General features: G+C 34.7%; 1 protein-coding gene across 6 annotated transcripts in view; it reads left to right on the forward strand.

The window, feature by feature from the left end:
- LOC123544879 (kinesin-like protein KIF26B) overlaps positions 1 to 14335 on the forward strand; it is a 245457-nt gene that overhangs the window by 66789 nt on the left and 164333 nt on the right. For 5 of the 6 annotated variants that reach the window (XM_045330972.2, XM_053540938.1, XM_053540943.1 and 2 more), the window contains one exon: positions 1654 to 2580. In XM_045330972.2, the coding sequence (XP_045186907.2) occupies positions 1654 to 2580 (927 nt within the window). Of the gene's footprint in view, positions 1 to 1653; positions 2581 to 9814; positions 9834 to 14335 lie in introns of those variants that run through there. The other variant, XM_053540969.1, reaches the window with a different exon arrangement.

Raw genomic sequence — 14335 nt, forward strand, 5'->3', positions numbered from 1 at the left:
AATATCTTAAAGGTTAAGGTCACAATTGGAGTTTAAAGGTCAGATATGGCTATAATTGACGTTGTCCGGACATTGAATTTGGGATTATAAAATAACCTTACACGATTGTTTATTTGGCACAAATGTTTGTCTCAGTGAGACAGAGTTTCGTGTGCAACTCCCTGTCCTTTTGAAAGCTGCCGGGCTGGACATGTTGCCCTTGGGCATCTAGTTTATACTATTCATTGCTTGCCAAAAACTAATGACAGTAATACCATTTCTAATATGTATAAGTTTGGGGTGGTATATGTCACAAATTTGTACATTTAATACGGTAAATACTTACAATACAGAAAGATACAATTGTTTGATGCACATGATCATAAGTCATACTCGTGACTGTGTGTGATTCTCATTTAAATTTTTAAAACAATGAAGTACATCAGTGAGAGAGGGATGGAAGAGGGGCATGTGAACGATACATATGATTTTAAAAATCCTTTGCCATTTTTTGTACAAATGAAAAATAATTTATTTTTCTTACATTGTGTTTTTGGTAGTGTACAGCTGTACTGTCTGTGAATTATATTCTCTCTCATTGTTTTTAGAGGTATTATTTTATTAATATCGAAAAATAGTTTTTGTCCCATATTGTTTCGTGACAATGTACCTTGTATAAATATAAATGAAATAATAACTATATGAAGCATATATAATAAGACTCAAAAATATTTTTATCTGCAGTTTCTCATATTCTGACATATAATTCATATTTCACAAGTTTTTATTACCCACTATTTTCAAGGGTAATAAATCTCCATAGAATTTTGACATTAGTTTTCTTTAGCTAAATTTGACAAATGCAGGTCACATTTTTTTCCTGTTAGAGATTATTTAATATACAAAGAGATTAAATATGCTCATTATTCAAAACTTTAAGGTATATATTTTCCACTTTGATACAATCCTAGATTTATGCATTCATTTGGTAATGCTATTTTGCCTAAAACATAGCTAGTCTTGAAGGCTTTAAAGTCATTTTGCCTGTTTAAGCAGAGACTTTGCCAACCTTAAAGCCAATCAAGACTTTGCAAGCATTCAAATCAAGACTTTGTCAAGCCTTTGAATCAAGACTAGTCTAGCTCCTAGACTACGATATATCTTTTTTTTTTTACATTTTTATGATTAAATGTAGTGAACTGAGCCAGACTATATTCTATGTCCAATATCATATGATAATTTCAACATCATTCCTCTGTGAAAATCTCTAAAATAGACTGGCTTTTGTCTCTATAAAATTAAATTCGTCAGAAAAGGAAAAATGTAGAAATATATTATTATCAGTCTAGTGGCTAGTCTAAATCAAGACTTATCATGACTTTGCTAGCCTTTTAGTCAAGTCTTTGCAGGTGTAAAGGCAAGATTTTTCCAGGCTTTAACCCAGACATTTCTATTGTGATACTTTTGCTGCATTTCATTCCTCAGTTCAATAGTGTCCTAGCTAATATTTGTCAAAAATCACTAGAAGGTCTCCATAATATACACCCAGCTCCCTGAATTTACATGGATGTAGTAATTAATACTGCCATTTAAAATTCTGTTGAGTTGTAAGAGAAAGTGATGTAAGAATCTTGAATATAATATAATTAAAAAGTTACTTTTTATGCATTTCAGATGGAAGATGAAAACAGTTTCACTGAATCTATCAGTGTCAAGTCAGCTGCTAACATGTTTGGAGGTCAAGCCATTATCCGACGTATTCCAACTCCAAGCAGCAAGCGTCGTGACACCAAACGCATACCACCACCAGTGCCTGCAAGGAACAGTAGCAGAACAAAAGTGTCGGATATAGCAGATATATCGGATATATCATATCCAAAACAAAATGTTAAAAATACTAATATTTCCAAAAATAATGTTCTGCAAGTGCATAAGGTCACTGACTTGAGTGAGACGAATGTAGATGATATACTGGATAAGCCACTGGAAAGCTTATCTGAGATTAATGGAATTAGTGAAACATATGATAATGTTGATAATGATGAAACCATACCAAGCTATGATCAGTTCATCAGTGGTGCTATTGGGGAAAACTTGATGGAAGAGGGTGGGGGTGTTCATACTGAAGTGACCACAGATGTTAGAAGTTGTGTACGGAATATTGCAAGAGTGCTTCCAAATTTAGCTAAAACAACAAAACCTGAGTATGCTTCTATGGATTATACAGTTCTGGGGACAATTTCACCACTGAATGGTAGAAATGGTCAAAATGATAATTCAAAGGAAGAAATGTCGCTTGTTTTAGGGCGACCATTGTCTCCAGTTGCAAATGACAGCGGGTTAAAGAGATGTTTATCTCCAAATGATGCTAATAGACCACTGTCACCTTCCAGTGAATCTTTGCCTACCAAAAGGGTTGCTGGAAATAGGGGTAGACAGATACCAGTTTTATCTCCAAATACTAGAGAGCAGAAATTAAAGGAGATCACCAATCATGTTAGTATTATGTGTGAGGGTTGCAATAATTGCTTGTTGGATTTAAAGCGGCAAGCCCTGAGGCTTATCTACCCTGATAGTGCTCATGGAGAGCCAATAGCAATGGTAAGTTAATGCAAGATGGTTCTTATGTATGAAGTGTAGAAGTTAAAAATGTAGAAGTAGGTGGTAGGAATAGCAAGTGCTATTAGGACTGGAGATTTGCTTTTAGTGAGGTTCAGAGTAAATAAAATCTGTTACAACTTCTGGACAATTTTATGAGGACATAAGTATCAGATGGTATTTGTGTGGTTGATCACATTCCTTTGGTCTGAAGGCCAAATAGTTCTAAGCCCAGTGGCCTTCAGTGTGCCAAAGGCCACTAGTGCAAAGGCAAGCTTGACAGAAAACCCAAAAATAAAGATTGAACTAACCTTTACCCTAAACAGAAATTAAGGAATTTACATTTAAGTTCAAATGTTGACTGTAGGACTAGTGGACCTTTGAACTCTGGGGAAAAAGCGAGACAAGTTAAAATATTTGCTGTTAAAAAACCAATCAGTTCACAGAAGTTTGTTAAATAGAAGCAGGTGCTAGCATTTCTCTTTTTGATGATTTTATTTTATGTCAGATGATCAGTGATTATTGTGTAACATGGCCTGCTGTTCTAATTAAAATGCAATCCTTCAGGGTGTACCAGGACCCCCATTAACCCTATTCTAACGTTTATTTTTTTTGTGCTGCATTACAAATAAATCTGATACACAGAGATTTTGAGGATAAAATAGATTTTACATTAAATGTTGTTGCAGATTTCATTATAAAGATAATTTATACCCTAGGATTTCATTTATCATTTGATATATCTTGAAATGTATCAGCTGACAGTTTTAATAGTTTCCTCTAAAGTATGTGTTTTATGTGATATTTTACACAGAGGTGTCAATTTGTTCTTTTCAAACTTGTGATTTATTGAGAAAATTATTGTGTTTTGACATTTATTGTCTAACTCATGTTTGTAATAGGAGCAAAAAAAGGGGGTGTCTTAGGAAGGGAGATAAGGGTATGTCATCTCATAGGCAAGGGAGAAAAGTTCTTCTAAACATCAGACATAGCAAAGTCAGCAAAATATTTTTTTTTATGCCCCTTTTTTCACTTAGATGTTTTTGGTTAAGTTTTTGTATGTGAGCTGGTATCTCAGTACTCACTAATGGGAATGGATTGAAACTTCACACACTTGTTCACTGTCATCATCTGACATGCACTGTGCAGGTTCCATAACTCTACTTTGCATTTTTTCAAAATTATGCCCCTTTTTTCACTTAGCTGTTTTTGGTTAAGTTTTTGTATGTAAGCTGGTATCTCAGTACTCACTAACGGGAATGGATTGAAACTTCACACACTTGTCCACTGTCATGAGTTGATAAACACTATGCAGGTTCCATAACCCTGTTTCCCATTTTTACAAAATTATGCCCCTTTTTAGCTCGACTATTCATAGAATAGTAGAGCTATTGGACTCGCCCATGCGTCGGCGTCCGCGTCGGCGTCCGCGTCCCGATTTGGTTAAGTTTTGTATGTAAGCTGGTATCTCAATAACCACTTGTGGGAATGGATTGAAACTTCACACACTTACTCACTGTGATAAACTGACCTACACTGCACAGGTTCCATAACTCTATTTTGCTTTTTTACAAAATTATGCCCCTTTTTCGTCTTAGAAATTTTTGGTTAAGGTTTTGTATGTAAGCTGGTATCTCAGTACTTACTAATGGGAATGGATTGAAACTTCACATACTTGTTCACTGTCATGATCTGACATGCACTAAGCAAGTCCCATAACTCTGCTCTTTTTTTTTTTTTCAAAATTATGCCCCTTTTTCAACTTAGAAATTTTTAGTTAAGGTTTTGTATGTAAGCTGGTATCTCATTAACCACTTATGGGAATGGATTGAAACTTCACACACTTATTCACTGTGATAAACTGACCTACATTGCACAGGTTCCATAACTCTATTTTGCTTTTTTACAAAATTATGCCCCTTTTTCGATTTAGAAATTTTTGGTTAAGGTTTTGTATGTAAGCTGGTATCTCAGTACTTAATAATGGGAATGGATTGAAACTTCACATACTTGTTCACTGTCTATGATCTGACATGCACTAAGCAAGTCCCATAACTCTACTCTTTTTTTTTTCAAAATTATGTCCCTTTTTTTGACTTAGCAGTTTTTGGTTAAGTTTTTGTATGTAAGTTGGTATCTCAGTATCCACAAATTGGAAAGGATTGAAACTTCACACACTTGTTCACTGTCATGATATGACATGCAATACAGAGGTTCAATACCTCTACTTTGCATTTTACAAAAATGCCCCTTTTTCAACTTTTGTATTAATTCAGTTGACAAGGCTGTTGAATAGTCGAGCGTTGCTGTCCTCCGACAGCTCTTGTTCGACTTTTGTATTCATTCAATTGACAAGGCTGTTGAATAGTCGAGCGTTGCTGTCCTCCAACACCTCTTGTTAGTCAAAGCATCATATTTCTGGAGAAACAATATCTTACAAAATATTTTGCTTATTATCAGTATTGAAAGTTAGCTTTGATAAAAAATTTAATCTGTTTAAATCTTAACAAAAAAATTTCTTAGAGAAGAGACCTGCACAATTTCATCAGCATAACTGATATCACCATCATACATTCTGTTTTTATGCTGTCATTTTCTCAACAGATTTTTCCCCTCTGTCTTCTATCATTTTCTTTATGAGGGGTGTTAGATATTTTGGAGAAATTTTGGCTTCTTTCCTCTAGATAATCTCTGCTATTTTAGATTTAGACATGCTGTTGAAACTAATTGTCAGCAAAAGCTGCTGAGTGTAAACAGTTGTATGGCTACTGTTACTGGTTTTTTATATGAAAAATTAAATAGATGTAGGATGGCATGTTGAGGTGTGTATAGGAGAGGAGGGTGTTGGGCAAAAAAAGGTATTGAATATGAATAGTTAAAATTTATTACTTTTGGTAGTGATTTGTATATACATTACAGTAGAAACTGCAACTAACATCATGATGGTATATTAGAAGGCATTGTGGGTATTAAAGTACAGTTCAACTTTGTTCCTTCGAACTCTACTAGACCAGCAAAATTTGTTAAGAGTTACCTGTAGTCTGAGCCATCAAACAAAGAACATTATACAGGGATTTCGCCAGGACCTGATGACAAGTTCAAGCAAAGGGTGGTGTACAAATTGTCTGAGTTGTAGTGGTTGAAGTTTGACTGTATATTTTCCACATAAAACCAGCTGATAGATGGTTGTGACAGCAGACTTGTAAAACTGTTTTTTTCCATTATTGTAAAGATAATGTTCATTTTCAATCTCAAAATCACTTTGTGTTGTTTTTTTTTGCAGAATTTTGCAAAGTTTGCATTTTTGTTCTATATATATTTTAAACAAATTGCTAGTTGCAGCGACAAGTTATAATGGATGCAATTTGTTGTACAAATAGATTCTATACAAAGCCAGAATCAGTTCGCAAGTGCAACGATTATAGCTGCTTATTAAATGGAAATAAAGTTACATTGTGACCAGATTGCACTTCATTACGTAAAACATTATTAACTATTTTATCACCGTAATGTTTTGTCATTTTCAATGCACCATGTAATTTCGAACGCATTCGGTTGTACACTTCTAGATCTGCGACTTCTCAAAAAAATAGGTTTTTAGAGCTACGATCTGCAGTCACTGTTTCAAGCAGCTCCTTATCCCATATAAAGTTACACTTTTACTGCCCCTATGGAGAAATTCATTTGTAATTATCTAGTTATTAAGCATGTAATAATGGTCCAGGATAACCAGGGGTCATAAAAATCGAATGAGTCCCATTACAGTAATGTCTTAGACATTTATTGCTTGCTGCTTAATGGTGATCTATTTAGCATAAAATTAAAAATTCTTTCAACATGACATTAGGCATACTTCATGAACATAAAATGGAAAAAGTAGGTGATCAAATGTATGTTTATAGGTTAATGACTAGAAGTTTTCATTCTGGTAAAAAAAACCCCGAAAATTTTATGTTCTTCTGTGTTTAAAATGAATCAAAATTAATTAGTATAAGGGAACCTGTATTCCACAAAATGCCTCTGTGAGGGTCATGCTTTGAAAAAGGTATGCTATGAATAGGTAAAAAATCTCTTAAACAAAGTTAATAAATCAGAAAGATTGAAATTGATAAAAAGTAGACCTTTTATCTGTGGTGTAGATATTTTGAATCTGAAGATTTAAAAGATCTGCATATTTATGAAGAAGAAGAAAAATGAGTTAAATCTTTGCCATATGTTGAGATCGAAAATAGATGATAAACAATAGACTGTACATTATTTCTTGTCCCATAGATTTAGATTAAAAGAATAGCAAGCAAATAATGAAAGAAAAAAATGAATTAAATGTTAAACTCAGATTCTGAGTTGAAGTTCCTAATGGATCAAGGCATGAAATGAAGTGACTCTGGTTTTGCAGGGAACTACAATTCTGATTCATGGGCTAGGAAAGTAGTCCCCATTCATTCCCTTTCATTTGTAATTGCGTTATGAAGCATGAAATAAAATGGAATGGTTATGTAATATGACACAAATTAATGCTTTTTTAACATTGAAATATCTTTTGAAGAAGAAATATTTGCCACAGAGATGCTTTGGGGTGAATTTCTCAATCCAGTTGGGGCATGTTTGAATACATGCAGCTGTAAGGGGGCACTATGGAACAGATGGCGCCATTCCAGCCAGTGAGTAATTTTTTAACAGAACTTAATTTGATCACCAAGTTTAAATCTGGACCAAAGGGAGTGAAATATGTGACAGGGTTATACTGAGGAATTCAAAGTTGAAAACTAATATGGTGTTAAATCAAGCTGAAAAGAATTATGATCCTGAAATTAATCTGAGATCATGCCTGTATGATGAATGAGAATTATTCAAAATTCTGGAATTTTTTTTTGTTATTAAGTAACAGAAAAAGAATTTGTTGGTCTTCATTTTATTACTAAACATATATCAAACCTACCTTATTGCAAATGGTGATTTTGTGCAAAGGGAGATTACCTGTTTGTACTTACTGTTAATTAACTTCATTGCAGATGTTAATTTAAGTGCAAAGGGAGATCACTTATTGGTAATTATTGTTCTTTAGTTTATTGATTTAGGATGATTTATGTTGTTGTTTTTTATTGTTCACTGGTTTTGGTTGCAAATGACATTTCTGTGCAGTGTGTGTAATTCTGTTGACTAAAGTAGTCATGTGAAGTCTGCATTTAGAGTAATAAAGACACAGGTTGTGTTTAGGACACTGATTGCATAAAATGGCATTTGCGGCTTTCATTTGAAAAATCCCAATGTAGAGAAGTATCACAGGTTTTTATTGATGAAAGATGAGATTTATTGTTTGCTTAACACTTCGAATTGAATGGAAATATTTCATGATAATCAGTAAAGAAGTTGTCTGTTGAAAAAATATATTCACAAGTCTTGAAGATTAACCCTCTGACCTAAAATTTAATGAGGGGATAAATTAAATTTCTTCAGACAGTTTTGTACAAATCTGTCTTTTAGGGATGCAAATTTTACATGATCAGAAAATCTGATCCCCTTTAATTGCCTTTAAATTTGACAATTTTGGTTAAGGGCCCTTTTGTGGTCCAGAAGGGATGTTGGGGTCAGGTGGATTTATCACACATTTCAGGCAAGTGATAGGCCCATAAAACAGTTAAATAAAGGGCTTAGGTGTTGACAGGATATCAAATGGGATCAAATTCCAAAATTTTGGTGAATTGAAAATTATTATTAAAATATCAACAATAAGGATAAGACTTTATGGTTAAATGTACTTTTTTGTGCTAAATGGAATTTGTGTTCTTGCCTTGAAGTACTGTTTAGAAGTCTAGAGTAAAGTCAAGTCGAACTTTGCGTTCATTTATAACTCACAACATGAAGGTAAAATCTGAGTACCATAATATCAGTGCCAGCATCTAAAATCTTGCCTTGTTTAGACAAATAGAGCTGATGTGTTTGGACAGCCAAAGCTTTGTTAGCCGTTAGATATCCATCATCCTTTCTTTATATTGTGGTGATTGCAAGGGGCGGGGGTGTCAGGTTACTGTGAAAACATGGGAGGCATGTCCCTCCATACGTGGAACAATGAGTGATTCATGGTGTGCATTTCATACCAGCATGCATACTTTTTAAGTAAATGACCAATGTTGCCGTGTTACATGAAGCTGCCCGTCTGCTTCCGTCATTGTTGTCAGTGGTACCAGGCGTCGCCATAGTGATTATTTGTTTTCATGGAAACGCTGCAATTTAATTTTTCTGATCATTTTATAGATGCTGGAATTACATAATACTTGTCAGCATGAATTAATGTTATCAAAGTGGAATTTTTGACATTATTAAATGATTTAAGAGTATGAGACTGGTTCCAGTTTAAGCCAGAAAATCAGGATCAGTTCTCAAGACAGCGCCATTTTTGCATAGGGATATTATTATATGTCCAAAATCCAGTGTAATTAAAAGTTTTCTTAAATTTGTTTTTAGTGTTCATATAGTAACAATTACAAAATAGACAGGCAAGAGAAGGAAATATATTTGGGAATATAATAGCTAAAGTACTAAATCAGTACTTCTCTGTTTATCTTCATTGTTGGTAGAAGGAGGATATTTGTGGAATAACAGAGAAACTACCATTCTTTAGATTATCCAGTTTCAGTTTGTTTAGGCTCTAATTCAAAGCCACTCTGTAATGCTATAATAGACATTGTACAGCATTTGAAGTACTTAATTAATTGACCACTTTTATAAAGCAGATACAGTGAGATATTTTTTTCCAGTCATTTCTCATTTATAGGCCTTTAAAAGTGTTCAAGTTTAATATTTGGTCAGATGAAATATTGTGGTAGTTAATTATTGGACCTTTGTTGGAAAACAGCAGCTGAGTGGCACTGAAGCAAGCACCTCTGTGATCTGGATTAGGGAAAAAATCCAGCTGATAAAAGAAAGATAAAGGGATAGTGTTTTGTTATGAGAGATGTTCTGAGCATTTTTTGTATGTTAGGAAATAGTTTATTATTCAGTTAGAAATGGAATAGTTAGTATCAACTGGAATAACTGTTACTGGTTCCCATTAGAGAATCTTTTTCTTAGCTTATTTATTCTTACACATAATTACAGTGATGAAGGGAAAGAAAAACTTTTTCATTACATTTTGAGGTATTATGTTCTTGGATTATAGTTGTTAAACTGTCTACATTGTCGGTATAATAGAGACAAAAATATAACTAGTGATTTAAAGAGCCCGAGTGCTGACTGGAAGTTATAGCATTATCTTGGTAAGTTTTATTAGCCCACCATCATCAGATGGTGGGCTATTCAAATCACTCTGCGTCCGTGGTCCGTCGTCCTTCCGTCCGTCATTCCGTCCGTCCTTCCGTTAACAATTTCTCGTTATCGCATCTCCTCAGAAACTACCATGGGGATTTTGACCAAACTTTGTCAGAATGATGTATTGGTACCTTAGTTGTGTCCCCCTGAAAATCAGACTGGTTCAACAATTTTTGAATGAGTTATGGCCCTTTGTTTATTTCTATAATTTACATAGATTTATATAGGGAAAAACTTTGAAAATATTCTTGTCCAAAACCACAGAGCCTAGGGCTTTGATATTTGGTATGAAGCATCATCTAGTGGTCCTCTACCAAGATGATTCAAATTTTTTCCCTTGGGTCTAATATGGCCCCGCCCCGGGGGTCACATGGTTTATATAGACTTGTATAGGGAAAAACTTTGAAAAACCTCTTGTTCAAAACCACAGGGCCTAGGGCTTTGATATTTTGTTTGTGACATCATTTAGTGGTCTTCTGCTAAGATTGTTCAAATTATCCCCCCTAGGGTCAAATATGACCCCGCCCCTGGGGTCACATGGTTTACATAGACTTATATAGGGAAAAACTTTGAAAATTTTCTGGTCCAAACCACAAAGACTAGGGCTTTGGCATTTTTAATGTAGTGGTTCTCTACCAAGTTTGTTCAAATTATCCCCTCAGGGTCAAATATGGCCCCGCCCTGGGGGTCACATGGTTCATATAGACTTGTATAGGGAAAAGCTTTTAAAATCTTCTTGTCAATTACCTACAATATTCAGATTTGGACCACATGTATGGTTTTGAATGGCAAGATGAACCTTGACATGAGTTGACCTTGATTTTGACCTAGTGACCTACTTTCACATTTCTGTAGCTACAGCCTTCAAATTTGGACCACGTGCATAGTTTTGTGCACTGAGAAAAACTTTGACCTTGACATTGACCTAGTGACCTACTTTCACATTTTTGAAGGTACAGGCTTCAAATTTGGACCACATGCATAGCTCATGTTTGAATGAAATTGACCTTGATTTTGACTAGTGACCTATTACATTCCAGTACAGCCTTCAATGGCCCAAATGCATAGTTTGTATACCGAAACAACATTGATTTACATTGACCTAGTGACCTATTTTCATATTTTTGAAGGTACAGGCTTCAAATTTGGACCACATGCATAGTTCTGTGTTCCGAAATAAAATTTGACCTTGATTTTGACCTAGTGACCTACTTTCACATTTCTCAAGCTACAGCCTTCAAATTTGGCCCACATGCATAGTTTTGTATACCGAAACAAACATTGACCTTTACATTGACCTAGTGACCTATTTTCATATTTTTGAAGGTACAGGCTTCAAATTTGGACCACATGCATAGTTCTGTGTTCCGAAATAAAATTTGACCTTGATTTTGACCTAGTGACCTACTTTCACATTTCTCAAGCTACAGCCTTCAAATTTGGACAACTTGCATAGTTTTGTGTACCGAAATGAACTTTGACCTTAAGATTGACCTAGTGACCTACTTTCACATTTCTGTAGCTACAGGCTTCAAATTTAGACCACATGCATAGGATTGTGTAACGAAACAAACTTTGACCTTGACATTGACCTACTTTCACATTTTTGAAGGTACAGGCTTTAAATTTGGACCACATGCATAGATTTGTGTTCTGAAGTGTACTTTGACCTTGATTTTGACCTAGTGACCAACTTTCACATTTCTCAAGCTACAGCCTTCAAATGGACCACTTGCATAGTTTTGTGTACCGAAATAAACTTTGACCTTAAGATTGACCTAGTGACCTACTTCCAAATTTCTCAAACTACAGCCTTCAAACTTGTTGCACATGCAAAGTTTTGTGTACAAAGAACTTTGTCCTTGAAATTGATCTAGTGACCTACTTTCACATTACTCCGGCTACAGCTTTCGAATTTGGACCATTGCACAGTGTTGTGTACGGAAATGAAATTTGACTTTGAGCTAGTCAGTAAGTCTTGAAATTTGAAACACTCAAAAATGGCACATTGGTGGGCGCCAAGATCACTCTGTGATCTCTTGTTGCATTTGTAATTATGTAAATAGCTTCTTTCATTGAAATACGACTTGAACACTGCATGTCGATGCGCATATACTGCACGGTGACTTACACCTGGCATAATGACTTGTACAGTGCATGACGACTTGTGCACTTCATGACGGCTTACACACTGTCATGTCATGCCAGATTGCACACTCTACATTAGTGATGGGCCGATTAGCGGATATAATCGATTGACGGCTAGAAAAGTCCAACCGATTCTGATAATCGATTATGTTTTCTCAGAGTCGATAGTGGGTACGAATCTACACGGGTATGAACGAAGGTTTCCGAAGGGAAATACGGTGCGTGAGAATTTATGTTTACCTAGAAATATCCGAAATATGGACTACCTGCATACATAACGGATAAAACAGAAGTATGCTGACAATCAAACGTTAGTATTTTGTTTCAGTTATCCAATGAAAATGGATTTAACATCTTACAGTTAGGCACAGCTGTTAACATGGCGGCGTCCATAGCGTCAATAAAAGTGAGGCAAAATAAATTAGAGAAACTTTGATAACTTTTCGTATTTCACAACGGTATGCCCGAGGGAATTTATCTGTTGAAACTGGACACTAATGCCGTCAAATTTCCGTGTCCATGATGTAATTTCAATGGAAAGAACTTTGGTGTTTTTATGCAGTTGCAGTTGTCATCGAGTTGTCATGATTTTTTCTGCCGAAATTCCGTTTACCCAGTGCCGCTGACCAGTGTACATAAAAATAATAATGGAAACAGATTAAACTCTGATTTTTATCTGATCATTTTTTTACCAAGCTTCATGACATTGTTATATGCCATAGCAACAAGTTGTTGGAACATGGTGCTTTACAGTAGTGTCAGGCTATGGTAACCATTGTATGAAAATATTTATATTACCGAAAAATAACTGAATTCATTTAATGATTTTCTACAATCACTATTTTTGTCAGCCAGAGAAAGACTGAAATATCTGTACTTCCTTCCTGTATGCTAGATATGTTACAGGTACAGGTATACCAGTCAACTGTCACAAATGACAGCTATGAGTCTATGATACATGTACACCAGATTGCAATTTATTGTTGTTTCCCTGTCTGCAACTAATTAGTCATTACTAAACAAGTTTCTGTTTACCAGGAACCAGCTTTAAAACATCTGATTAATGGTAGTTCCTAATTTTTCAAAAGAGCATATGAATTTTAAGTAAAACAGTCACTTTAAAGACATGACTATCTGAATAAACAAGTATGAAAATAAATAACATTCAACCGATTATTTTTCCGATACATCGCATCGGTTTGCTAACCGACTCCAACCGATAATCGGTTGGAGTTTTCCAACCGATGTCCCATCACTACTCTACATGACAAATTACCCACTGCATGACGCCTCATACATGTCACAAAGACTTGCACACTGCACTACAACTTGCACATTGAACAACAACTAGCACACTGCACTACATTAATTTCATGTGAGATAAATGTATCCTGCACACAAGATTTCAAGTCGTTTAATAAAATGGACACAACATTGTAAATTGTGAGACAAATTTACTCTGCGCATGATATAAATATGCACATAAGAGTGTAGTCATGAGATAAATATGTCTCATGTAATTAATTTCATGAGATTGTGTGCAAAAGATTTTATGTTATGAGATAAATGTGTCCTGCACATAAGCTTGTAAGTTGTGATGTAAATATTTTATACCCAAGAGAAAATGTGTCCTGTCAATGAGATAGTAAGCTTGGAGATAAAAGTATATCCTATAAATTGTAATTAAGGTATAAGGTAAATTATTATGTTGTACAAATGAGGTTGTAGTGAAGTTATAATTTTTGAGGTAGATGTCTCCTGCACATGCTATTGTAAGTTATGAGATAAATGTATCCTGCACACAGAATTGTTAAGTTGTGGGATTAATATGTTCTGTTCATGGGAATGAGTCGTGAGATAAATGTGTCCTCCACACCACATTGTGTGTCATAAGCAAGTACTGTAGATGGGATATATTGTCATGTCAAGTTTATTTCATGATTTGATTATGGATTGGACAAACATTCATGATTTGATAGGGATTAGGCAAATATACATGATTTAATTGTAATAGGTGATACTTCTGGATATAATGCAGTTAATTATTTAGCGTTTTGAATTTGCATGTCACTTTGTTTATGAAAATAAGCTGATCTCAAGTATTATTTAATCTACAATACATCAGTGATGATCTTTGATTCAAATAATTTGAAATGTTAGGATTTTGTAATGAAACAAACTATATCCCACAAAGTCCTGTTACATCTTAATGCCATTACTAGACAAATTTTCAACAGTGTAACCATTTGGCATGTCTTTGAATTTGCATATATTAAGGACTAAATACACACTTCTCAAAATT

Source organism: Mercenaria mercenaria, chromosome 1, assembly GCF_021730395.1.
Source record: "Mercenaria mercenaria strain notata chromosome 1, MADL_Memer_1, whole genome shotgun sequence".
In the NCBI taxonomy this organism is placed as follows: domain Eukaryota; kingdom Metazoa; phylum Mollusca; class Bivalvia; order Venerida; family Veneridae; genus Mercenaria; species Mercenaria mercenaria.